Source organism: Streptopelia decaocto, assembly GCF_964273445.1.
Source record: "Streptopelia decaocto genome assembly, chromosome: 23".
Lineage (NCBI taxonomy): Eukaryota > Metazoa > Chordata > Aves > Columbiformes > Columbidae > Streptopelia > Streptopelia decaocto.
The window spans coordinates 608,843-632,679 of record NC_138678.1 but is presented as its reverse complement, the minus strand read 5'-3'; the positions used below and the strand labels follow the sequence as shown (position 1 = coordinate 632,679).

The window sequence follows — 23,837 nt, the reverse complement described above, 5'->3', positions numbered from 1 at the left end:
CTCACCGACGGGGCGAGGAGGCGCCTGCTCGCTGCGGTTGACTCAGCTCTGGGCCTCCAGCACCCTGCGAGGGTGGGGACCGGGGGGGCCACCCACCGCCACGAGGGTCCCCGTGGGGCGCTGGGGGGGACACAAGCCATTGTGACCCCCACGTGCAGTCCTGGGCAGGTAAGGGCGGCCGTGGGGCTCACCCCACTGTTTGCCCCATGGCGGGGCTGCACCGGCACCCTGGGTTGGGGGTTTGGGGGGACATGGGTGCTCTCACCCTGCTTGGGGGGCTGCAGAACCCCCAAACCCCGCTCCGCTCCCCACTGAGGACAGAGGGGATGGGGGCTCCGGGACCTGAATTTCTGCCGTGTCTTTCATGGTCCCCACGCTGTGCCAGAGGCTGGGGGGGGGTCTGAGGCCACGGTGATAGGCTCAGGGTCACGGTGATGGGAGGAGGGTGGGGGGCTCTGGGGGGCCCAGCCCTGGGCTGTGGGGGGACAGCTGGGCCCTGCCAGTCCCCAGGGGGCTGAAGGGGGGCCCGGGGGGGCTGAGCCTGGGTGCATTTTGTGGGGGGACATTTGATGCTGCCCATGACCCCCCTCCATCACGGCGGGTGCTTGCAAAGCAAAAAAGGGAAACATGCACCCCCCGCCCCCCCAAGTTGTGGCTTACGGGGGAAGTTGAACTGGTTAGACTGGTCTCCCGCGCAGGGTGGGAGGGCTGGGTGCCCAGCACCCCTCTGCAACCGGGGAGCAGCGCCTGGGCCAGACCTGGGTGAGCGCTTTGGGTGCCGCTGTGTTCCGGGGTGGGGGGGACACCCCTGTGCGCCGCCGGTAAACAGGATATGAGCGGGGAGGCAGCGGCAGCATCGTCCCAGCCCCGGTGACAACGGTACGTGGCCCCCGAGCCCCCCCAGCGCTGGTGCAGGGGGCTGGGTGCTGGGTCCTGGTGGGTGTCGCAGGGTTCCCCTACCCAAAGTGGGTGCTGAGGGGTCCAGGCGGTGAGGGGGCACTCTGGTGTGTGATGTGGGGGATCCCCAGTGCTGGGTTTTGCGGGGGTAGTTGTGGGGGTGACATCACTCTACCCAAATCCTGCACTGGCATCCCCAACGCTGGGGGTGTCTGAGACCCCCGGGGGCTGGGACAGGGGCCCCTGTGGGACAGGGACAGCGTCACCTCCAGGGGCCGGGGACAGGGCCACTGGTGTCTGAGTCCCATGGTGGCAGTGGGAACCCCACAGCCGTGCCGGGGTGCGGCCGTGCCGCTGCTCGGGGCTGGGGGGGCAGAACGGATCCTGCCCCGCGGCTGCTGCAATTTCCTGCCCCCAGCACCCCGTGCCGGGCAGCGCTGCCCAACGCCGGGGCCAGGAAGGCAGCGATGAGGCAAGAGCCCCCGGAGCTGTGATGAGCTGAGCGCGGGCCCAGCTCCGTTTTGTCACCCGCCTGGGTGCCGTGGCAGCTGGTGACACCCGTGGGAACGCGGCAGGGGCAGAGCCGGCCCTGAGCAAACACCCTGGGCAAACACGGGCTGCGGGCACAGCCGGGCAGGGCCGGCCTGGCACGGGGCCGGTGCCGGAGGAGCGGCCGGGATCACCGCGCTCCTTCCCTGGGCATCATCCCACCGCTCGGTTTGTCCCCGTTGAGGGTCCCGGGGGTGTTTTGGGGTGCAATGTGGGGGGGTGCATGCTGAGCTCCCATCTCTTCGCAGCCGATCAGGATGATCCCCACTGCACAGCGGCCCCGCCGTCCCTCTGCAGATGTTGGCGTCGCTGGTGCATGCCCGGCACGCTGAGCCCCCCCACCCGCAGCCCCCCGCTTCTCAGCACCCAGCTCGGCCAGCCCCCCGGGGCGCCCCTGCCGTGTGCCCCCCCCCAGCCATGGCGCTGGAGCTGGGGGCCGAGGCGCTGCTGGACCTGAGCTTCCTGACGGAGGCCGAGCGGCTCGCCATCGCCGAGGTGCTGCGCCGCGACTGGCAGCTCCGCCGGCACGAGGAGGGACGCATCAGGTGAGGTGGGGGGGCCCCTGGTCAGTGTCACCCTTGGGGACAGCGCGAACACCCCCCAAGAGCAGCCGGCTTGGGGTCAGTCACCCTTGGGGATGAGCAGCCAGTTTGGGGGTCCCCTTTCCCCTGGGGATGGCAGCACCCACTGAGCCTGTGCAGGGTGAAGCCACATGTAGGGTGACACCAGCACTGAGGGTCTGAAACTCCCCGGTGTCCCCAGGGCCACTCATGGCGGCCCATGCTTGGGGAGGGTGATGGGGACAGTGGCACAGGGGTTGATGGCAGCACCAGGCTGGGGGACACCCAACGCCACCCTCCTGCCACCAGCAAGCTCCGCAAGTCGGTGTCGGACCCGGTGCGGTTGAGGATCCTGACCGGGGACTGGTTCTGTGACGCCCGTGCCCAGCGGCACCGCCACCACCTGGGCTCCGACCTCGTCCGTGCGTCCATCCGCCGCAGGAGGCGGCCCCGGGGTAGGCAGGACGGGGACATGGGGGGACAGCGGGGGCTGGGGCTCAGCCCACTGAGCTCTCCAATGTCCCCAGGAGCCGAGGACTTGGAGTGTGGCCCCAGCCTGGGCGAGCTGGAGGCCATCAGAGAGCCGCTGGTGGAGGAGAAGGAGGATGAGGACGGTGCGGCAGAGCCGGAGGAGAGGTGACGGTTGCACGGGGACGACTCTCAGCCCATGGGTGGCCCATGGCTGGTGGCAGCTCTCGTTGGTGCCCCACTGGGGGTGCCACGTCCCCAGGGTGCGCTGGGGGAACTGGGAGCAGAGCCTGTGGTGAAGGGGATGGTGCAGACAGAGCTGTGCTGTCCTGCCGTCTGTCCACCATCCCGGTGTCTGTCCACCATCCCACTGTCTGTCTGTCCACCATCCCGGTGTCTGTCCACCATCCCAATGTCTGTCTGTCCACCATCCCAATGTCTGTCTGTCCATCATCCCAGTGTCTGTCCACCAACCCGGTGTCTTGTGTCCATTGACCCTGTGTCTGTCCATCATCCCAGTGTCTGTCCACCAACCCGGTGTCTGTCTGTCCGTCATCCCAGCGTCTGTCCACCAACCCAGTGTCTGTCTGTCCATTGTCCCTGTGTCTGTCCGTCATCCCAGTGTCTGTCCACCAACCCAGTGTCTGTCTGTCCATTGTCCCTGTGTCTGTCCGTCATCCCAGTGTCTGTCCACCAACCCGGTGTCTGTCTGTCCGTCATCCCAGCGTCTGTCCACCAACCCGGTGTCTTCTATCCGTTGTCCCTGTGTCTGTCCATCATCCCAGTGTCTGTCCACCAACCCAGTGTCTGTCTGTCCATTGTCCCTGTGTCTGTCCGTCATCCCAGTGTCTGTCTGTCCATCACCCAGCTGGACCCCAGCTCTATAAACAACTGTGGAGATGCTGATGGGGAAGAAAGTTCTCGTTAGTGTGATGATGCCTTGTCAAGAGAAACTAATTATCATCTGTTCTCGCAGCCCCCCCCCGGAGGACGTGCAGGAGGACGCAGAGCCCCAGGTCAGTGCCCGGCACCCGACGCCCCGGTGATGGGCTCGGTCAATGGGGCAGCTCCCCACAGCAGTGAAAGCCCATCGGGGATGTCCCATGGGATGTCCCCCACCCTGTCCCCAGCGGGCTGGACGGAGGGGAGCACGCTGGGGAGACGAGGGTGCTCATGTTCACCCTTTCTCCTGTGTGACACCCCACAGCCGAGCCCCACGGCTCCAGCTCTGGAGGGGACCCCAGTGTCACAGCCCCTGGAGCCGGGTGACATCCCAGCGAGGGAGCAGGACGGCCCAGCCCAGCCAGGTAACTGAGATCTGGGGGGTTGGAGCCCCCAGTGCAGCCCCCCCAGCCCTCACTTGCCCACTTGCTCCTCCTGCTGCAAAAATGGGACTCCCCGCATCCACCCCTGCTGTGTGGGGACCCCCACCCACAGCGTGCCCTTGCAGGTGACACAGGTGACACAGGTGACACAGGCGGTGGGAACCCCTTTGGCACATCCAGCACAGAGGAAGATGAGGAGGAACCCGACTCTGCACGCAGCGGCCCCGAGGATGGACAGGTGGGCTGGAGGGGCTGGGGGGGGCTGTGTGTGACTGGGGGGGCTCTATGGAGCTGGGGGGGGCTGTGTGGGGCTGGTGGGGCTGTGTGGAGTTGGAGGGGCTGTGTGGGACTGGGGGGCTCTATGGGCCTGGGGGGGGGCTGTGTGGGGCTGGGGGGGCTCTATGGCTCTATGGGGCTGGCTGTGTGGGACTGGGGGGGCTCTATGGGGCTGGGGGGCTGTGTGGGACTGGGGGGCTCTATGGGGCTGAGGGGACTGTGTGGGACTGGGGGGCTCTATGGGGCTGGCGAGGCTGTGTGGGACTGGGGGGGCTCTATGGGGCTTGGGGGGCTATGTGGGGTGTACAAGGCCAGCACAGCATGGGCTGTGCCCAAGCACCAGACACTTGTTGGGGTCTGGGTGCCCTCAGCACCCGCACTGGGGATGGGGGTCTGGGGGGGGCTGCTGACCCCTCTGTACTTTGCATTTCCAGGGGCCGGAGAACCCCAAGAAATCTCCAGCATCCCCAGACCGGGTGTCCCCACAGAACGGCCACAGGTCCCCGAGCAGCCTGCTGACCACCAGCTCCTCCGTGTCCAGCCTCAGCTCCTCCACGGTGCGGCACCCGCAGCTGTTTTGGGGACTGGGGGGTCACCTCTCCAGCCCCCCCTGACCCTGTCCCCCCCGCAGCTGAGCGGCAGCCTGATGAGCCTGTACAGCGAGGGCGAGCTGGGCAGCGTGGCCGTGCGGGGCTGCGTCCAGTTCTCCCTGCGCTACGACCCGGCCAAGAAGGAGCTGCAGGTCCACGTGCTGCGCTGCCGCGAGCTGGCCGAGGCCAAGAAGCAGCGATCGGACCCGTGAGTGTCCCGGTCCCCAGCGGTGGGTGACACCCCGGTGGTGCTCATAGTGGTACCCACTGCGTGTGCCTCTTTTCTTGGGCTCCAGGTACATCAAGACGTACCTGCTGCCCGATAAGTCCAACCGCAGCAAGCGCAAGACCACGGTGAGGAAGAGGAGCTTGAATCCCATCTTCAATGAGACCCTCAAGGTTTCTAAGCCCGCTTTGAGGTGGTTTTGGGGGGAAATCTCCTGGTTTGAGGGGGGATGGATAGGTGGGGGTGGATAAACTCATCCTGTGTCCCCCCCCAACCAGTATAAACTGGAGAAGAGGGACCTGCAGGGCCGGACCCTGAACCTCTCGGTGTGGCACCACGACAGCCTGGGCAGGAACCTCTTCCTGGGGGAGGTGGAGATCGCGCTGGGCACCTGGGACTGGGCCAACACAAGCCCCGAGTGGTTCAACCTCCAGCCCCGGGTGAGTGCCATGGTCTCCCAGCCCACCCCCCACCACCCACAGCCCCCCTGACCCCCCATCCTCTCCAGATGCCCATCTTCTCGGACGGCCTCACCAGCCGGGGCAACCTCAACTTGGCATTGAAGTTCATCCCTGCCGGCTCGGAAGGTGAGAGGTGCCCGTGGGCAGCCGGGGGGTGGAATTCGGCACGCCGGGGTGTCCCTGACCCCTCTTTCCTGCAGGCGGGGGGCTGCCACCCACGGGCGAGCTGCACATCTGGGTGAAGGATGCTCAGAGCCTCATCCCGCTGCAGAGCGGCACCGTGGATGCCTTTGTGCAGTGGTAAGCGGGGGGTGACACCCCGGGGGGCCCCAGAGAGGCGCATATGTGTGTGTGTGTGTGTCCCCTCACCCGCTGTCACCCCAGCTACGTGCTGCCGGATGACAGCAAGGCCAGCCGGCAGAAGACGCGGGTGGTGAAGCGGAGCCTCAACCCCCTCTTCAACCACACCATGGTGTACGACGGCTTCCAGGCCAAGGACCTGGCCGAGGCCTGCGCCGAGTTCACGCTCTGGCACCACGAAGCCTTTGCCAAGCGCCAGCTGGGGGGAATCCGGCTCAGCCTGGGCACAGGTGAGGGGGGGAGCCCTGGGTGCCCCCCGTGGCTGCCGGGGGGTGACGGCGGTGGTGGGGCAGGGGTGGCACAGGGGGTGACCAGAGGGCTGGAACAGCTCTGCTGGGGACAGGCTGAGAGTTGGGGTGTTCAGCTGGAGAGGAGAAGCTCCGGGGAGACCTTAGTGCGGCCTTTCTGGACTTAAAAGGGGATAAGAAAGATGGGGACAGACTTATGAGCAGGGCCTGTTGTGACAGGACAAGGGGTGATGGTTTAAACTAAAGGAGGGAGATTCAGGCTGGACATGAGGAAGGAATTGTTGCCCTGAGGGTGGTGAGAGCCTGGCCCAGGTTGGCCAGAGAGGTGGTGGATGAACCATCCCTGAGACATCCCAGGCCAGGCTGGACGGGGCTCTGAGCACCCTGAGCTGGTGAAGATGTTCCTGTCATGGCAGGGGGCACTGGGGGGCTGGGGAGGTCCCTCCAACCCAAACCGTCTGTGGTTCTGTGGCAGCGGCGCATGGCGGGGGTGACGGTGATGGTCTCTCCGCAGGGAGCAGCTACGGGCTGCCCGTGGGCTGGATGGACTCGACGCCGGAGGAGCGGGGGGTGTGGGGGCGGCTGCTCCAGCAGCCCGGGCGCTGGGTGGAAGCGCTGCTGCCCCTACGGACCAACCTGGTCCCCCGGGCATAGCCCTGGGACCCCCGCAGGGGACCACCCGGTGCCAGCAGGACTGTGGGACCCACTGGGGACAGAGCTGAGCCCGGAGCGTCACTGTGCAGGGCTGGGGACTGCACCCCCCCACCCTTTCAGCAGCAATGAAATGGAACTGGGGGGCACATCTGGCAGCTGTTTATTGCTCTGGGCACCGTACCCTGGTTTCTCCCTCCTGCGTGGGGCTGTCCCCTCCATCACATCCCACCAGCCCCCATGGTGGCAGCCCGGGGGCTCTGGTGGCTGCAGGCGGAGCTGTGACCTGCGGCTCTGAAATGCAGCATCCCCGGCTCAGAAAGTCTTGGGTCTGGGGTGGCATGCAGGGGACAGGCGGGCACAGCACCCTGGCCACCGGGATGTGCCCCATGGATGGGGACACCACGGGGTGAGAGCTCCGGGACAGGAGGGGACAACGTCCTGTCACCCCATGCTCCAGCGTGGCATCACCCCTCCTCATACCGGTTCCCCTCTCCTGCTCACTGGGAGGACTGGAATCACTTGAGACCAACACCACGCAGTGGGCAGGATGCAACCACATCCCCAACTGCAGGAATGGGGTTAGCAACAAACATCTGCCAGGGCAGCACCCACCACTGGGGCTCTGGGGGTGATGGGCGACCACGACACGGACACCAGAAATAGGACAAAAATCCTTTATTTGGTCTCTGCCCCCCCGCGCCGGCTCAGGCTCTGTGTCTGCTGTGGGGCTGGGGGTTGGCCAGCAATGGCCACCCCCCTGCCAGCCACGGCCACGTGTGCTCTGATCCCCTGGGTCCCCTGGTGAGCACGGAAAGGGGCGCCCAAGGCTGGGATTCAAGGCTGGATGAGACCCCCATGATGACACCCCCCTCTCCCTGCTCTGCCCCCTCTCCCTGCGAGCTGGAGGGTGCAACCGTGGCCACACTGGGTGCAAACGTCCCCCAGGAGCCATGCTGGGGACAGGGGTCAGACGTCCCCCCCAAGGGCAGAGCGGGCAGGCTGGGGTAGAGCCGCCTTTGCATAGTTGTGGTGCAGGAAGGGACCCTGCAGCGGGGGGGTCACTCTGGTACTAGCCAGGGATGCCGGTACCGGGCAGGGATGCTGGCAGTGGACAGGGATGCCGGTACCGGGCAGGGATGCTGGCAGTGGACTGGGATGCCGGTACCGGGCAGGGATGCTGGCAGTGGACAGGGATGCCGGTACCGGGCAGGGATGCTGGCGGCGTCGGGCTCTTCTCTGCCTTCCCTGCGCAGGACGAGGCAGCAGCACCTCCCAGCCCAGGGCACACCAGCGGCCTCAGATCCTGGTGCGGCAGACAGAGAAGAGCACGTAACAGAAAAAGCCCCCGGTGGCCTTTCCCTGGGGGGTCCAGCCCCTTGCAAGCCCCAGGGAGCAGGGAAAACGGGGGTGCCCTGGTGCCCACCCCGCTGTGCCCATGGGGGCGGCGATGCCGTGGGGAAGGGCTGGCCCCACACCTGGGAATGGGATGGGAGGTACCACAGGGCAGGGATGGGGGACACGGGGCTTCTGCTGCTGTTCCCCGCCCTGCACCCCCAGCCCAGCTACACAAACCCCCCCCCGGACACAAGACAGACACCACCTCACAGAGTTTAATGGGGGCAGCCTGAGCTACAAGTGTCACCCCACGGCACACAGCACACATTCCCCCTCCCCAAAACAACACACAGAAATGGGGGGTGGGGACTGGGACCCCCCACCCCGCACACCCCCACAGCAACACAGAGGCACAGCAAAAGCACACAGCACAGCCCTGGCTCTGCGCCGGAGGGGTCGGGGGCTGCAGCAGGGGGCTGGGGGCTCCAGCCAAAATGCTGAAGGAAAAAGCACCTGAGAGCCCAACGGGGGAAGAGGGGACCCCAAACCCCCCTCTCAGCAAGCCCCAAGGCTGGGGGGGCAGCGGGGTGCAGCAGGGGATTGGGGTGCGCAGGGGCTGCTGGGCGCCCTGCAGCTCCCGTCCTGCCAAGCGTGTTTGGGGGTGCACCCCGCTGCCATGGGGGGGCCAGGGACACGTCACCCGGGTGGCAGAAGGGACACGGATGTGTCAAAGGGGCTGTGCATCAGCTGCATCCCTCCGGGGGCTCTGTGCATGGAACAGGGGGGACGAGGAGGGACACCCCCTTCCCTTCTACTGCTAACAGCTCCCAGGAAAACAGCAAACCAACCGGGAAAGCCCCTTCATGCAAACCAGGAGAGAGGGACCACGCCACCCCCAGGAGGGGGGAGGGAAGGGTGAAGCTCTGGGGTGCAGGGGGAGCCCCCCCATCGCCGCCAGCACCCAGCACCTACTAGTTCTCCTCTCTGGCAGCGTGCAAGGAAAGAGAGACGGGGCACGGCCCCCCATGTTAGACACAGTGAGCCCCTGGCACCACACAAGGGGGGGGAAGAGCAACAAGCCCCCACTTGGCTCAGCTCAGGGGGGTGGATTTTGGGGTCCCAGGCTCCCCACGGGGCTCGGAGCCAGGATCCGGACAGGCAGCAACACACAGAGGAGGTGACAGGACAGCTGGACACCGGCGAGGGGACAGACATGGAGGATGAGCCCCCCCATCTCCCAAATCCTCCCCCTGCCGGGCACAAACACCCATGGGTGACAACACTGAGTGGCGAGACAGGACACGGAGCCCCACACACAGGGGCTGAGCCCCATTTTTGGCTTCAAGGGTGACCCAGGATGGGACCCCCCCCATCCATCCCGGCCGGGGCGCGGGAGCCTTACAGCGTTTGGTAGGTGCTGTCCTTGGACTTGATGAACTTGATGATGAAGAAGACCACGGCTTGGACGCTCAGCACCAGCACGATGCCCCCGATGAAGCTGGCCGTGTCGAAGCCGGGCGGGTGGAATTCGGGGCTGCCCGTCAATGGGGCGCTGGTGGTGGTGGTTCCTAATGGCACGAGAAAATGGAGGGGGGAATAGGGGTGCTGTTGGCATCCTTGGGGTACTGGTGCCCCTGCCAAGGAGAGGGGATTTGGGATCTGCACAGAGCCGGGACGTCCCCATCGACATGTGGATGTGGGGATGGCCTCAGCCCCTTCCCGCGCCAAAGCAGCCGGCACTGCACGGGAGAGGAGCCAGCGGTGAAAGGATCCCAGTGGGATCAATAATTCAGAGCGTTCTGGGCTCCAATTACCCGCCGTAATTAGCCCAACGCTCTCCAGTTCCCACTTCCTGGAAGAGGCTCCTTCTCCGCTCCCAGCTCGTGCTCCAGCCAAGCCAGAGATGGCACTTCCCAGCAAGGACGGCAGCAGAGCTGCTTCTCGGGGGGCTGCGGGGTGTTATGACCCCCCAGCCCCATCCTGGCACCGCTGCAGCCCATGGCAACATTGCTTGGGGCAGAGAGAGGGGACAAGGACCGAGTTGTGACGCTGGGGTGGCATTGGCACCCCCTGGGGCGCAGCCAAGGTTGAACCCATGGATGCTCATCCCTCCCCAGGGGTGCGAAACACAGAGGGAAGCACCTTGTCCCATCCCACTGGCCACTGTCCCCTGGGGCACCCGGTCCCCCAACCCTGTCCCACCACCTCCTGCCCCCCCAGACCCGCTCACTTGGGGAGTGCGTCACCGGCTCCTTGCTATGGGACCGTGCTGGAGGCTCTTCGGTGGGCGACCGCAGTGCTGCTGGGGACAGTGACAGAGCAAAGGGGGGGAAAAGGGTTGTCAAGGGACATCGCCATGCACCCCGTGCCCCATGTCCCCGTCCCAGCGGTGACATTTCACCCCCACAATCCCAACACCCACGGCAGCACCCCCATCCCCAAGGCTGCTGGTTTTGGGGTCCCGCTGTGGCGGGGGGAGCGGCGTTACCTTGACACAGGGTGCTGGTGTTGTAGAGCACACAGGTCTCCCGCGCGGCCGCCCCGCTCTGCACGCAGCTCCCCGGCTCTGCGGGAACGGGGAGCAGAGGTTCCCACAGTAACCCCCAGAAAATCAGCCCCCAGGGGCACCCAGTGCAGCTGATGGCGTTTGGGCCCAGGGAACCCGATGGTTTGGGATGGTGAGGACCAGTTCCCAGGGCCGGGCATCCATCCAAGGGGCTGCGAGCTGGGCTTGCAGCTGCACCCTTGCAGGGAAGAGCCCAAAAAAGGGCTTTATAAACCACTGTCTCTCTCACATCTCCATCACTTGGTGCTCCTCTACCCATGGGGTGAGATGGGCCTTCAGCATGGAAAGCCACTGAGACCAGGCACCCAAGGGTGCTGAGCCCAAGGCTCAAGGCTGGTGGCCCCTCATTGTCCCCCCGCATGTCCGAATCCCCTCACCTGGCTCCTCGGGGGTCCCGCAGCCCACCCAGACGCAGCCGCTGCCGTTGTGCGGTGCTGTGCCAGCCGTGCATGTCTCGCAGGACCTCAGCTCGCTGCACTCTCCTGCCGAAGCTGGGACAGGGGGACGGCAGGGTCACCATCCGGCCCCCCACCGGCCGGGCTGGGGGCTGCACCCCCTGCTGTACGGAGGGGGATTTCTCCCCATGCAGCGTAAGGGGTGAAGGCACCTCTCACAGCACCAAATGCATTAACAGACCAGTCCCAGCCAGCTGTGGGTGTTTGTAGCATCACCAGCTCTCTGCAGAGGGGACACCCCACAGCACCCACGGCCACCCAGGCTCCCCCCATCACCCACAGTGGTCCACACGGCCCCTCCGGCCTCGGATCTTCTGGTGGAGGCTTAAAAGAAACAAGGCAGCAGCACCAGCCCAGCTGCTCCCAGCAGCCCCACTGGGGTTATTTAAGCCCCATTGCCCCTCCAAACCATTCCACGGGACCTCCCCTTCTCCCCATTGCCCTGGCAATGGCAGTGAGGCACTTGGGCGTTCCTGGAGCTGCTCTGCCGTGAGCTCTTCCCCCCCCCACGCTCATCATTAATTTACAGGCTGCCTGGCAGCGAGGGAGGCTGCAACAGCGAGCTGCGGCCGGGCCCTGCTGCTCCTCGCCGCGTCCCACGCCCGCGTTTGCACCATCCCGGGACGGAGCCAAGAGCCGTTCCCCACCCTGGGCACGTCTCCAGGCTCTCAGGGGACACGCAACCCCCGCAGGACTCGCAGGAGGGTGCTGGGGGCTGGGACCCCCCTGGCCTGGCTCCCCATGGGTCTCGGCCACACAGGGACCCAACTTGGCCTTGTGGTTGGCTTTGCTACGCCCCATCCCCACCAGCAGTGCTTTGCAGAGGGCTCCCCACCACACCATACCCCTTTGGGGTGGGCACCTCCAGCCCACCCCCCCCCCCCCAGCTTTTAGGGTCCTCCTGGCCACTCAGACCATATCCAGCTGAATCCAGAGGCCCCTTCCTTCCCCCGTTGCCCCCCACAGTGAAAGCAAAGGTAGCGTAAGGCAAGCGGCGGGATGCTGCAGACCCATTGCCATGGCTACGGCGTGGTGGGCACGACGCTGGGCCCCCCCTCCGGCATTTAGAGACCTGCCGGGAACCAATGGGAAAGTAGGACTTTGTTCGCAAGGGTTTCAGGCAGGTTTATAATTTAAGTTATTTTTATCGCGGCAGGCACAGGAACAGACGTTTGAGCCCAACGTTGTCAACTCCCGCTCCTGCCGTCAGGTGTGGGGAGCGAGAAGGAAACCAAGGGGGGGCAGTGGGGCTGGCTGAGGGCAGCCCCGTCCCGATGGGTGCTCCGGGAACACGTGTGGGTCCCCGTGGGACAGGTCAGGGTGGAAAAGTCTCCCATGAACAGCGGGGTTTGGAGAAGGGGAGCAGAGGCAAGCCTGGGGTTTGCATAATTGATGCCCAGAGTTGCACCCCGGGCAGGAGGTGACGGCTCCACTCCCCGCTCCCCCAGCACAGAAACTGCCACAAACCACAAGTTCCCTCCGCTTTTCGGAGAGGAGGGCGGACCCTGCACCCCATTTGTCCCACATCAGCTCAGGGCACCCCTCCTGGCTCTGGGGGTCCCAGCCCCCCGGTTGGGAGCAGGAGTAGGGACCCTTCTTCCCCCAAACCGGGGCCAGCCGAGGGAACGGGGCTCTCCCGGTCCCATCACGGGAAAAGGGGTCACGGGCAAAGTTCCCCCCGCCCCCGGGCGTCCCTCGCGTCCCCGGCCGTACCTGCGCGGGTGGGTTCGGGCCCCTGCGCGCACAGCAGCGCGCAGAGCAGCGCGCAGCGCAGCGTCCCGGTGCACGGCGGGGCCATGGCCCGGCCCGGCTACGCTCGGCTTAGCCAGGCTCAGCTCAGCCCGGTCCCGGCGGGAGGTGTCGGCTGCGGCGCCGCGGAGCTCCCGGGAGAGCGGAGCGGAGGCACGGGCACATGCGCGCCCGCGGGAGGCGGCCCCGGGGGCGGTGGGGGGGCGGGGAGGGGCGGCCCCGCCTTGTCCCGCCCCGCCCCGGGGGCCCGGCCCATGACGGGGTCCCGCTCCGGGGTGCGCGCCCCCCTCCATCCCCCACCGCCTGCGCGCTGCCCGGGCCTGGGAAAGACGGGGCTGCTCCGGTCTCGGGGGTCCAGGCACTGCACCCCCAGCACGTCCTGCTCCGCTGCACTGCACACCCTGCACTGCACACCTTGCACTGCACAGACCGCACACCCCGCACACTGTGCGTGCACTGCACACCCTACACTGCACAGACCGCACACCCCGCACACTGTGCGTGCACTGCACACCCTGCACTGCACACACCGCACACCCCGCACACTGTGCGTGCACTGCACACCCTGCACTGCACACCCTGCACTGCACACACCGCACACCCCGCACAATGTGTGTGAATTGCACGCCCCGGACATTTCGCGCACTGCACACTGTCTGAGCACCGCACACCATGCGCTCACTGCACTCACTGCATGCACGCAGCCCGCCGAACACCCTGCACACCGCACACGCACTGCACGCACCGCCCCTACTCTGTCCGCACACCCGACGCGCACCGCACCCGTACCGCACCCGCACCCGCCCCGCCGCACCCCCCAGCCCCCGCACCCCCAGCCCCCTCCTCGGGCTGCAGCCGGTTTCTCCGCGGGTCCCGGCCCCTCCCGGGACGCGGCCGCAGCCGGCGGAGATGCGGGGGGGCGGCCCCGCCGGGACCCGGGGCCGTCGCGGCCGAGTTCAGCACCGCGAACAGCTCCGGCCGGGCCGAACCGGGCCGGGCCGAACTGGGCCGGGCCCCCTGGCCGTTCCCCGCGGGGGCGGCCGCAGGCCCGCCCGGGAGCACCGGGGGCTCCTGACACCCTGGCGGGGGCAGGTTGTTCAGGAAGCCCTGGAACGCACCAGGCTTCGAGGAACCGGGGCGGGGAGAGTCCCGTCAGGGTCCCGGGGGTGCGCACGCCTTCCCCTTCCTCCTTCCCCAGGGTGGGGGCTCCCTGCCAGCCACCCTTCCCGCAGCTCCCCCGGCCGGGCCAGACCTTCCCGGTTCTCCGGGCGATGAATTATTCAGGCCCGCGTGGGAAAGCCGTCCCGCTGGGACCCGCTCCTGAAGCGGAGGGGGGGGCTGCGCACCCCCGGCTGTGCGGGGGGCGGAGGAGGACCCAGCTTCGCCCCCCCGCTGTCCTCCGGGCCGCCTCCTCCGCACCCTACGCCCTGCGTGCAAAGCGGAGCCCCCAGATCTCTGCCATGGGGGGGCGAGGGAAGCCGGCTCCCCCCTCCTCTGCAAGGACGTGGCGGGGGGGACCCGGGCTGGGGGTGTCCCGGGGGCGGCGTGGGATGGGGGGGGGCTGTTTTTATGAATGAGCTGCTCTATGCCCGGCGCGATTACTATGCGGCGCGCGCGCGCCCGCTCTGCCTCTCGGGGCGCTGATTGGCTCCGACGCGCCATTGACGTCACAGCGGGGAGAACGGGGCTTGGGGGGGGCACGGTGGTGAGTCACCCCCCCCCGCACCCCCAGCCCCCCGGCGGGGCTCGGTCACTATAACTCGGCGGCGCCCATGGCAGCGGAACCCCAGCCCGAGCATCCCGGCAGGTGAGTGCCCGGCACCCGGGGGGGGACACGGACACCGGGGGGGCACTGGGGAACGGGGAACACGGACATCAGGGGGGTAGCGGGAGGAGGTGTGACCCCACTTGGCTATGGGAAGGAGGGCGAGGGGCAGCTGTGCGCCCCCCCCCCCCGCCCCCCGGGGCTGTGCTGCCTGTGAGTGCCCCGGGAGGGGCAGAACCTCCCCAAGGCGAGTTGGGGTCCCCCCGGTTGGGGGGCGCATGGCGGGGCCGGGAGGGCGCCCCTCCCTCCCCGCCGGGGTGTCGGTCCCGGGGGGGCAAGGCCACCCCCTTCACCTGCTGCTTGGGATCCCCGAAGATCTCTCGGGGGGGTGGTTGGTGAACCGGGGCCGGTGCTGCCCCCCCGCCAAAATCACGCAGTGCACAAGCCCCAGCAGATAAGGCAGGAGCGGAAGAGCAGGGGTTGCCCCCACTTCTAGCTCCCCCAACTCCGCTTCATAGATTTATTTTTCTTTGCTTTGAAAAAAATTAAAACCAAACCACCTTGTTCAGAAAAATCCCCTCAGAGCAAACAGCAAACACCACCCCCCCAAAAAAAAACACCCCACATGCACCTCTGCCCCCACTTCCAGAGACAACTTTTTTGGGGGGAGGCCGGACTGTCCCTGGCGGGGTGGCACAGGGACAGCGGGGGGTCCCCACTGCGGGTGCTGAGCGGGCTGCTCTTGCTTTCAGCTGCAGCAGGTCAGCCCCCGCCAGCATGATGGAGGACGGGCCCCCCAACTCCAGCGACGGCCACCACGGCTGGTTCACGGCCAGGAACGGCAGCGGCAGCGCCGTGGACCTGGAGTCCGTGGTGCGACCCCTCGCCTTGAACCCGTGGGACGTCGTCCTCTGCATCTCCGGGACCATCATCTCCTGCGAGAACGCCGTGGTGGTGGTGGTGATCTTCTACACCCCGGCTTTCCGGGCTCCCATGTTCCTCCTCATCGGCAGCTTGGCCACGGCCGATCTGCTGGCCGGTTTGGGGTTGATCCTGCATTTTGCCTTTGTGTACTTCATCCCGTCGGAGCCCGTCAGCCTGCTCACCGTGGGGCTGCTGGTCACCTCCTTCACGGCCAGCGTCAGCAGCTTGTTGACCATCACCATCGACCGCTACCTGTCCCTCTACAACGCCTTGACCTACTACTCGGAGAGGACGGTCACCAGGACTTACATCATGTTGATCCTCACCTGGGGAGCGTCCATCTGCTACGGGCTCCTGCCCATCATGGGCTGGAACTGCCTGAAGGAGCCGTCCACCTGCAGCATCATCAAGCCCTTGATGAAGAACCACCTCATCATCCTCTCCGTCTCCTTCTTCATGGTCTTTGCGGTGATGCTGCAGCTCTACGTGCAGATCTGTAAGATCGTCTGCCGGCACGCCCACCAAATCGCCGTGCAGAGACATTTCCTGGCCAGCTCCCACTATGTCACCACCCGCAAAGGCATCGCCACCTTGGCTGTCATCCTGGGCACCTTCGCGTCGTGCTGGCTGCCCTTCGCCGTTTACTGCCTCCTGGGGGATTACAGCTACCCGGCGCTCTACACCTACGCCACCTTCCTCCCCGCCACCTCCAACTCCATGATCAACCCCGTCATCTACGCCTTCAGGAACCAGGAGATCCAGAAAGTGCTGTGGACCGTGTGCTGCGGGTGCTTCTCCCCCACCCCGCCCTTCCGCTCCCGCTCCCCCAGTGACGTCTGAACCCCCCCCCGGCCTCCCTGCACCCTCCACTTACCCACAGCGCTGGGGGATTCTCCTTTGTCTTTTCCCCTTGTCTTTCCCAGAGACACACGGCGGGAGCTCTCGGGTCCGTGGCAGCACGACCCCTTCGCTCCCTCTATTTTTCCACTTTTTGAATTCACAGGAGAGAAAAACATATTTTTATCCATAATATAATCTATATTTATGCGTGTGCACGTGAGAGAGAGGGTGGAGATCCTCATATTTTCTTTAGAACTATTTATGATGCTTTATTTTTTGAAGGGGGGGCGACACCGGCAACGTTCGCTCCCCTCTTGCTTTTTTTACAGCCTCGTTACTTACCTCAGATGGTTAAAATATATTTGTACATTCGGGAAGGGGAGGGAAAACCCCACTTGCCGGAGGAGGAGGGGTCACACCCGCCCCCTTCTCCCAGCCACCCATCCATTTATTTATTACTTGTTAATTATGATTTGATGCGCTCCCGCCGCCGGCCCAGCGCTGGGACCTGCTGCCCCCTAGTGCTCGCTGCCTGTGGGCAGGAGGTGCTGCCGGAGGCTCCGCACCCCAAACCGAGCGCCTCTGGGGTCCCCTGGGTGCTGCCCCCCCCCCGCCATGGCACCCAGGGTTCCCCCGCCCCTGCCAAAGCCTTTCTTTGCACTGGGGCTGGATTTGCACTGTTTTTTGCGGGGGGGTGGATGTGACGAGCCCCCTTGGGAAGAGCCCCCTCGGTGTGTGTGGGGGGGGCGCTTCTTGTTTACAGCTGGGGGATGAGGAATAAAAGTGATTTGTGATACGAGGTGCGAGTGGTTGATGCTGGGGGTGGGTTGGGGAGATGGGGGGACAGGTTGAGGACCCCGAGTCCAGGCAGGACCTTCTCCCCGCTCCGCTTCCCCGCGCCCGGTTATGAAATCCCGAGCGACAGCGCGGCCCCCACCCATCAGATCCTGTTAGCAGGAGCCGGCCCCGCGGGGGGAGCAGCACCGAGGGCGCCCACCATCCTCATCCTCATCTTCATCCACATCCTCCCAGCGGGCAGAGGGGCTGCAGCCCCTTGTGCTGCTATTGCTGCCTTTGTCACAGGCAGGTGACAGGCAGCGCCCTGGGGGGGTGGCATGGGGGGGTGGCATGGGGGGGTGGGGGTTCTCCCCAGGACCCCCAAATCGAGGTGTCCGTGGTCCAAAAGCCACCACTCAGATCCGATGGGACGCCCACCGCTGCTGCCTACCCCGCATGCAGCGCTGGTCGCAGGGACAGCAGGGTTAACGATGGCAAAGCTAATTAGGGCAGCTCGCCCCCGCGGTGGCAGCGCTGTGCGCCCCGGAGCCCCGCGCCCGCCCGGCCCGGCCACGGAGCGGCGGGTCCTCACGGGCGTTTGTGGCTCCGCAGCCACGGCGGGATGTGGCAGCGCCCGGGGCTGAGGAGCAGCCGCAGCACGGCCGGGCGCTGCGCTGTGCAGGGTGCTGAGCTGTGCAGGGTGCTGAGCTGTGCAGGGTGCTGCGCTGTGCAGGGTGCTGAGCTGTGCAGGGTGCTGAGCTGTGCAGGGTGCTGAGCTGTGCAGGATGCGGTGCTGTGCAGGGTGCTGTGCTGTGCAGGGTGCTGTGCTGTGCTGTGCAGGGTGCTGTGCAGGGTGCTGAGCTGTGCAGGGTGCTGTGCTGTGCAGGGTGCTGTGCAGGGTGCTGTGCTGTGCTGTGCAGGGTGCTGTGCAGGGTGCTGAGCTGTGCAGGATGCTGCGCTGTGCAGGGTGCTGAGCTGTGCAGGGTGCTGAGCTGTGCAGGATGCGGTGCTGTGCAGGATGCTGTGCAGGGTGCTGAGCTGTGCAGGGTGCTGTGCTGTGCAGGGTGCTGAGCTGTGCAGGATGCTGTGCTGTGCAGGGTGCTGAGCTGTGCAGGATGCTGTGCTGTGCAGGGTGCTGAGCTGTGCAGGGTGCTGTGCTGTGCAGGGTGCTGAGCTGTGCAGGATGCTGTGCTGTGCAGGGTGCTGAGCTGTGCAGGATGCTGTGCTGTGCAGGGTGCTGAGCTGTGCAGGGTGCTGTGCAGGGTGCTGAGCTGTGCAGGGTGCTGTGCTGTGCAGGGTGCTGTGCTGTGCAGGGTGCTGTGCTGCGCAGGGTGCTGCGCTGTGCAGGATGCTGTGCTGGTGCAGTGTGCTGCGCTGTGCAGGATGCTGCGCTGGTACTGGATGCTGTGCTGTGCAGGATGCTGTGCTGTGCAGGGTGCTGTGCTGTGCAGGGTGCTGTGCTGGTGCAGGATGCTGCGCTGGTACTGGATGCTGTGCTGTGCAGGATGCTGTGCAGGGTGCTGTGCTGTGCAGGGTGCTGTGCAGGGTGCTGAGCTGTGCAGGATGCTGCGCTGTGCAGGGTGCTGAGCTGTGCAGGGTGCTGTGCTGTGCAGGGTGCTGCGCTGGTGCAGGATGCTGCGCTGGTACTGGATGCTGTGCTGGTGCAGGATGCTGTGCTGTGCAGGGTGCTGTGCTGTGCAGGGTGCTGTGCAGGGTGCTGTGCTGGTGCAGGATGCTGTGCTGTGCAGGGTGCTGTGCTGGTGCAGGGTGCTGTGCTGGTGCAGGATGCTGTGCTGGTGCAGGATGCTGTGCAGGGTGCTGTGCCCCCCCGAGGGTCCGTGTCCCCCTGGGCCCCGGTTCCCGGTGCAGCCGCCGGTCGGTGCCGTTTGTCGCACAGGAAATACTGAGATCGCTCTGTGCCCCCCGGCCGGGCCGAGCGCCGCGGGGCTGCGGCCGCCGGGGGGAGGGGACACGGGGCTGAGGGGCCGCGGAGCAGCGCCTGCTGCGCTCCCGGGGCCGGGGACAGCGCTGGGCTTTGGGGCTCCGCTTGTCCCCACTGAGGCTGATCCAGAGGGAAAGGAGCAGAGCTCAGGGGTTGGGGACATCCAACCTCCATCCCTCAGCCCGGGGTGGTTCCTGAGCCCCCCACCCAGCAGTGGAAAATCCTGCAGTTCCAGCCCCGCGTTACTCCCTGGCCCTTGGTACCTGGTGCTTCTGTCAACATTGTGCAGCAGCTTCAACAGCTTTTCTCTCCCCGTGCCTCCCCTGCTGATGATTTCAGAGGGAGCAGCTGCAGTCGCTTTGCTCCTCCATGGTGGGCAAGCCCGGCCGGTCCCTCCTGCTCCCTGGAGTCCCTGTCACCTCCCCTGGGGACAGGGTGACACGCAGGGTGTACAGGCAGCACCGCACAGGTCTGGTGGTGGGGCGGGCACAGCGCTGTGCTGGAGCTGCTGGGCTTCCCAATGTCATTTGGGGGGTTCTCAGGGCTCAGGAGCCGGGGTGAACCCCCAGCGCCAGCCCAGCTCCCTCCACAGCCGGCAATTTGGGAGCCCCCATACCCACTGTGATGGGAACCCCGAGAATGTCACCCCTCGCAGCTCTGTCCCTTGGTGCCACCAGTGCGCGGCTGTCCCAGCAGCCCCGGCTGGGAAAAACCCTGCGGCTCCTACCTGGTCCTGCTGGGATGGAGGGGGAAACGGGAGCCAGTGAGTCCCGAGATGCTCCCGGCTACTCCAGGACTTTGGGGACAGAGCAGGTGGCACCGAGCAAGGGGATAAACGGCCGTGGCAGCGCCCAGCCCGCTCCCTTTTTGGGAAAGATGCAGAAATCAGAGGTATAAAACCCGCTGAATCCATCCTTGGATGCAGCTGCCCCCACACCGCCGACGCGCAGCGGGGACCGAGGGCCCAGTTTTGGGGTTAAAACATGAGCTCAGAGGCTGCGAGCGGGATAAAGGCGTGGGAACGCCATCACCCAGCTGTGCGCACACATCTGGCCGGCCCGGCCCTCCCCCTGCCCAGCGCCGCGGCTCCCAGCAGATGTTGGAAGCCGCAAACAGCCTCTTGCCTCCAAAGCCTGTGCCGCGGGGGGGACACGGGGCTCCGGGCAGGTTTTGCTGCCCTTGTCTGCCTTGGGCAGCCCCCGGGCTCGGCTGCGGCTCCAAGCGCCTGCCCTTTGTCACCTTGCCGGGAGCGGGGACACGGGGCAGCAGCACCAGCAGCAACCGCAGCAAAGCCAGAGCTGGTTCCTGCCCTCCCCCTGGCGCTGAAAACAGGGGGGGCTTTGCCAGCTTGGAGGATGAAGAGAGGTTAATGCTACCCCCCAAAATCACCCGCCAGCAGCTTGAACCCCAACGGAGCCGCCTGGGGCAGAGCCAGGAGCTGCCATTGCCCACACAGCAGCCCAGCCATGGGTCTCTGCTCCCAGGGATGTACCGGGATATCTGTAATGGTGACATACTGGGGTACCCATCATGGTGCGTCCTGGTGGGGAGCATGAGCCCCAACATCCCCCCTGCGTCACCGCGGGCGGCCGCGCCGTGGGGAGGGCTGGGCCGCTCTGGTTCTCGGCCTGGGTTACATTTAAATGAGAAACCTCAGCCCTGGCTTGGGGGATTTTGTTTCCTTGGAAGCGAGAACAGGCAGGAAATGAAAACACGGCCCCGCTCGTAAGCGTTTTACCAAATGCCGAAGGCAGCAGGAGGTATTTCCCGGCGCGGCTCCGGAGCATCGTCCCCGGCCACCACCGGAGCGCGGCTCCGGGAGCCACCAGCGGCGCCTCCCGGGGCGGAGAGCCCGGCGACAGCGCTGCGCAGGGTGGGACACGGCGCCCGGGGGGGCGGCAAGCGTCTCCCTCCCTGCAGCACCCGCTCCATCCCGCAGCAACACCGGGCGCAGGGGGCGGCTTCGCTGCGCGAGCCCTGCGCTGCATGGCCGGGTGCAGGGGCGGCAGCACCCGCTGCTCCCACGCCCGGGCGCCCACGCTGGCGCGGGGCTGGGGCTTTGTCTGACGTGCCCTGGCCTGGATTCGGCGATGGGGAGGGGAATTTGGCCCCGGCCGCCGGCCCCGGCTGCCTTAAGCCCTCCACATGCAGGCACTGGCCTTTGCGGAGCGGCTGAGCCCCAGCGCAGAGCGGCTGCCCTGCCAGACTGCAGAAACTTGAGCTCCAAATCCATAATTCCTCTGGCACCCCGTGGTTATTTGTGAGCTGCTGTGAGCAGATGGAAGAGTTACAGATAAAGCCATCCGCAGCACGGGAGCCGCTCGCCTTCCCCACACACCCGCGTAGGCAACAGCAAAGCAAGGGAGGAGGGGAAAAAAGAGAAGGCAGAAAGCGAGAGAGGAGCAGTCAGCCATTTCTACGCGGGCTGAGCTGCCATCTCAGCACACCTACGTGCAAGAAATGGGGGCTCGGGGCTGGCAGCGGGCCCTTGGCGGGGATTCGGAGGAGGGTTGTGCTCTCCCAGCGCCCGTGGATGCTTGGCGAAGGACGGCAGCGCGAGCTGGGGGTGACATTGGCAGCGCGGAGCGGTGCCACACACTGGGAGCAGCAGGCTGTTAACGCTGATGGGAGCTGGCAGCGCCTGCACTCGCTCCGGTCCCAGAGGGGGAATTAAAGGAGAGAAGCTGACGTCAGTGGTGGAAAGGACACGCAGCCCACTCGTCCAAGGCAAAGCCGGCAGCATCTTCTGGGTGTTGCTAACACCACCTTGAAGGAGAAAATTAAATAGGTCTTTGGAGACAGGGGCTCCTGTGAAGCCGGAGAGCGGGCGGCTGTGATCTGGTGCCCAGCGCCGTGGAGGAGACAGACAGACGAGCACATCAAAGGCTGGGCCGAGGCCGGGGTGCCAAGGCACAGCAGAGCCCGCGGACGCTCCCCCGGCTGCGGCAGCTCCTCCGCAGCGCAGCGCTGCGCACGGAAAGGGCTCGGGCTCCAAAGCGCTGACACACGATTGATCTTGCTGCTGGGCTTCTCCTCCCTGCACCGAGCCAAGCCCAGGGTGGGGAGCAGCAGAGGGGAGGCTGCTGGGTCTATAGAAGCTCTGCCCAGCTCCATGGGTCTCCAGGGGGTTTCCCTGGCTCCATGGGTCTCCAGGAGCTCCCCCCAGCTCCATGGGTCTCCAGGAGCTCCCCCCAGCTCCATGAGTCTCCAGGAGCTCCCCCCGGGTCCATGGGTCTCCAGGAGCTTTCTCTGGCTCCATGGGTCTCCAGGAGCTTTCCCTGGCTCCATGGGACTCCAGGAGCTTTCTCTGGCTCCATGGGTCTCCAGGAGCTTTCCCCGGCTCCATGGGTCTCCAGAAGCTCCCCCCAGCTCCATGGGTCTCCAGGAGCTCCCCCCAGCTCCATGGGTCTCCAGGACCTTTCTCTGGCTCCATGAGTCTCCAGCAGCTCCCCACTGCTCCATGGGTCTCCAGGAGCTTTCCCCGGCTCCATGGGTCTCCAGGAACATTCCCCAGGTTGCTTGTGGAGGTGGAGGATGATGCAGGGGACCCAGAAAGAGGGATCTGGGACTGAGATTTCTTCATCTTTTAGGGGGTAAACCAGCATGACACTCACCAACGCATCCCCCCACACCTGGTTCCCACAGATGACTCTCAAGGGCTGGGACCCCAAAATCACAGGGCTACGTGCCAGCGTGCGCCCCAAAAAAGCAGCGCTGACCACAGACAAGGGAGCTGGGGGCACCGGCTGCTCCTCCTGGGTCTGAGATGAATCCGAGAGCAGCACCAGCGCAGGTGGGAGCCCAGGAGGTCCCTCCTTCCCCTGCCCTCCGCGCCCCAGCACGACTAAAGGGCTTGCTTGTTCAGAAGCTGGCAAGGCCAATTAATCTAATGAGGTTTTGCAGCCAGGGACTATTGTCAGCCAAGAACGGCACAGCGCTGCGGAGCGAGCGCACGGGCGGCTCCAAGAAGCCAAGGGAATTTGGCAGAGCAAAGCTCGTGGTAAAAACAGGGACGAGGAGCAAGGGGGATGGATCCTTTTGTTGCTCTCCATCGACCGGCAAGACAAATACACCCGGCACAACCGGGTCCTGTACCAAACGCGGCCAAGGCACCTGGAAACAGGGCCAGGAGCCATGGTGGCTGCGGCTGGGGCTGGCAGATTAACTGCAGAAGGGACCTTGAGCGGCTGAAATGGAGGCACAAGCAGCAGCAGCAGCCGCCTCACAGCCCAGCGCAGCTCCTGCGAGATGGAGCCGGGGCTCATTGCGTGTGGAGGAGCACACAGGGCAGGCCAGGCGCGTCCCCACCGCCTTCCAGCACCCGCTGCCCACCCCGGCACGGCTGCCTGCGGGTTACGGGGAGATTTTGGCGGTGACGGCGTTTGCGAGACAGCTGGGGACACGCTGGGTTTCTGCAGCCCACACCTGGGACAGCACCCAGGCTGGGTGACCTCTGTGAGACACCAACGCTGCCAGGCTCCCCAAATTATAGAATCATGGGGTATTTTGGGTTGGAGGGACCTCCCCAGCCCCCCTGCCATGAGCAGGGACATCTGCACCAGCTCAGGGTGCTCAGACCCCGTCCAGCCTGGCCTGGGATGTCTCCAGGGATGGTTCATCCACCACCTCTCTGGCCAACCTGGGCCAGGCTCTCACCACCCTCAGGGCAACAATTCCTTCCTCATGTCCAGCCTGAATCTCCCTCCTTTAGTTTAAACCATCACCCCTTGTCCTGTCACAACAGCCCCTGCTCAAAAGTCTGTCCCCATCTTTCTTATTGTCCCCTTTTCAGTCCGGACAGGCCACAATCAGGTCTCCATATGCCAAGGGCCTCCCCGCACACGCCCGGAGTAACACACGCAGGCACCGA

The 23,837-nt window shown here is 65.8% G+C and overlaps 3 protein-coding genes across 9 annotated transcripts; 2 read left to right on the top strand and 1 right to left on the bottom strand.

The window, feature by feature from the left end:
- Positions 1-41: 41 nt before the first annotated feature.
- On the top strand, positions 42-6,858 carry SYTL1 (synaptotagmin like 1). 4 transcript variants are annotated; one of them, XM_082071258.1, is made up of 15 exons: positions 42-168; positions 1,695-1,991; positions 2,316-2,461; positions 2,534-2,642; positions 3,451-3,490; positions 3,682-3,781; positions 3,925-4,037; positions 4,510-4,632; positions 4,707-4,873; positions 4,962-5,064; positions 5,170-5,331; positions 5,400-5,478; positions 5,553-5,652; positions 5,737-5,942; positions 6,475-6,857. In XM_082071258.1, the coding sequence occupies exons 2-15, from the start codon at positions 1,744-1,746 to the stop codon at positions 6,612-6,614; spliced, it is 1,836 nt and encodes a 611-aa protein (XP_081927384.1). In that variant the 5' UTR covers positions 42-168; positions 1,695-1,743; the 3' UTR covers positions 6,615-6,857. The 4 variants fall into 4 exon arrangements, with proteins under 4 accessions (XP_081927384.1, XP_081927386.1, XP_081927383.1 ...); XM_082071260.1 differs by lacking the exon at positions 42-168 and adding an exon at positions 677-879 and having other exon boundaries at positions 4,962-5,019; positions 6,475-6,858; XM_082071257.1 differs by lacking the exon at positions 42-168 and adding an exon at positions 680-879.
- Positions 6,859-7,272: 414 nt separating this feature from the next.
- On the bottom strand, positions 7,273-12,901 carry CD164L2 (CD164 molecule like 2; the record flags this gene model as incomplete). 4 transcript variants are annotated; one of them, XR_014185926.1, is made up of 7 exons in its annotated part: positions 12,684-12,901; positions 10,893-11,006; positions 10,438-10,515; positions 10,180-10,251; positions 9,352-9,517; positions 7,839-7,917; positions 7,772-7,781 (listed from the first exon to the last, which is right to left on the bottom strand). XR_014185926.1 is itself a non-coding variant. In XM_082071295.1 (6 exons), the coding sequence occupies exons 1-6, from the start codon at positions 12,766-12,768 to the stop codon at positions 7,911-7,913; spliced, it is 522 nt and encodes a 173-aa protein (XP_081927421.1). In that variant the 5' UTR covers positions 12,769-12,901. The 4 variants fall into 4 exon arrangements, 3 of the variants coding, with proteins under 3 accessions (XP_081927421.1, XP_081927422.1, XP_081927423.1); XM_082071295.1 differs by having other exon boundaries at positions 7,273-7,917; XM_082071296.1 differs by having other exon boundaries at positions 7,273-7,917; positions 10,180-10,248.
- Positions 12,902-15,225: 2,324 nt separating this feature from the next.
- Positions 15,226-16,248, top strand: GPR3 (G protein-coupled receptor 3; the record flags this gene model as incomplete). The annotated part of the gene is made up of 1 exon (XM_082071287.1): positions 15,226-16,248. The coding sequence occupies exon 1, from the start codon at positions 15,262-15,264 to the stop codon at positions 16,246-16,248; it is 987 nt and encodes a 328-aa protein (XP_081927413.1). The 5' UTR covers positions 15,226-15,261.
- Between the last annotated feature and the right edge of the window lie 7,589 nt (positions 16,249-23,837).

Excerpts from the sequence above, each read along its gene's own strand:
- SYTL1 (XM_082071258.1), top strand. The coding sequence starts at position 1,744 with ATGTTGGCGTCGCTGGTGCATGCCCGGCACGCTGAGCCCCCCCACCCG. Across the intron at positions 5,653-5,736 it reads GTGGATGCCTTTGTGCAGTG|CTACGTGCTGCCGGATGACA; the intron begins GTAAGCGGGGGG and ends CTGTCACCCCAG. Across the intron at positions 5,943-6,474 it reads CCGGCTCAGCCTGGGCACAG|GGAGCAGCTACGGGCTGCCC; the intron begins GTGAGGGGGGGA and ends GTCTCTCCGCAG.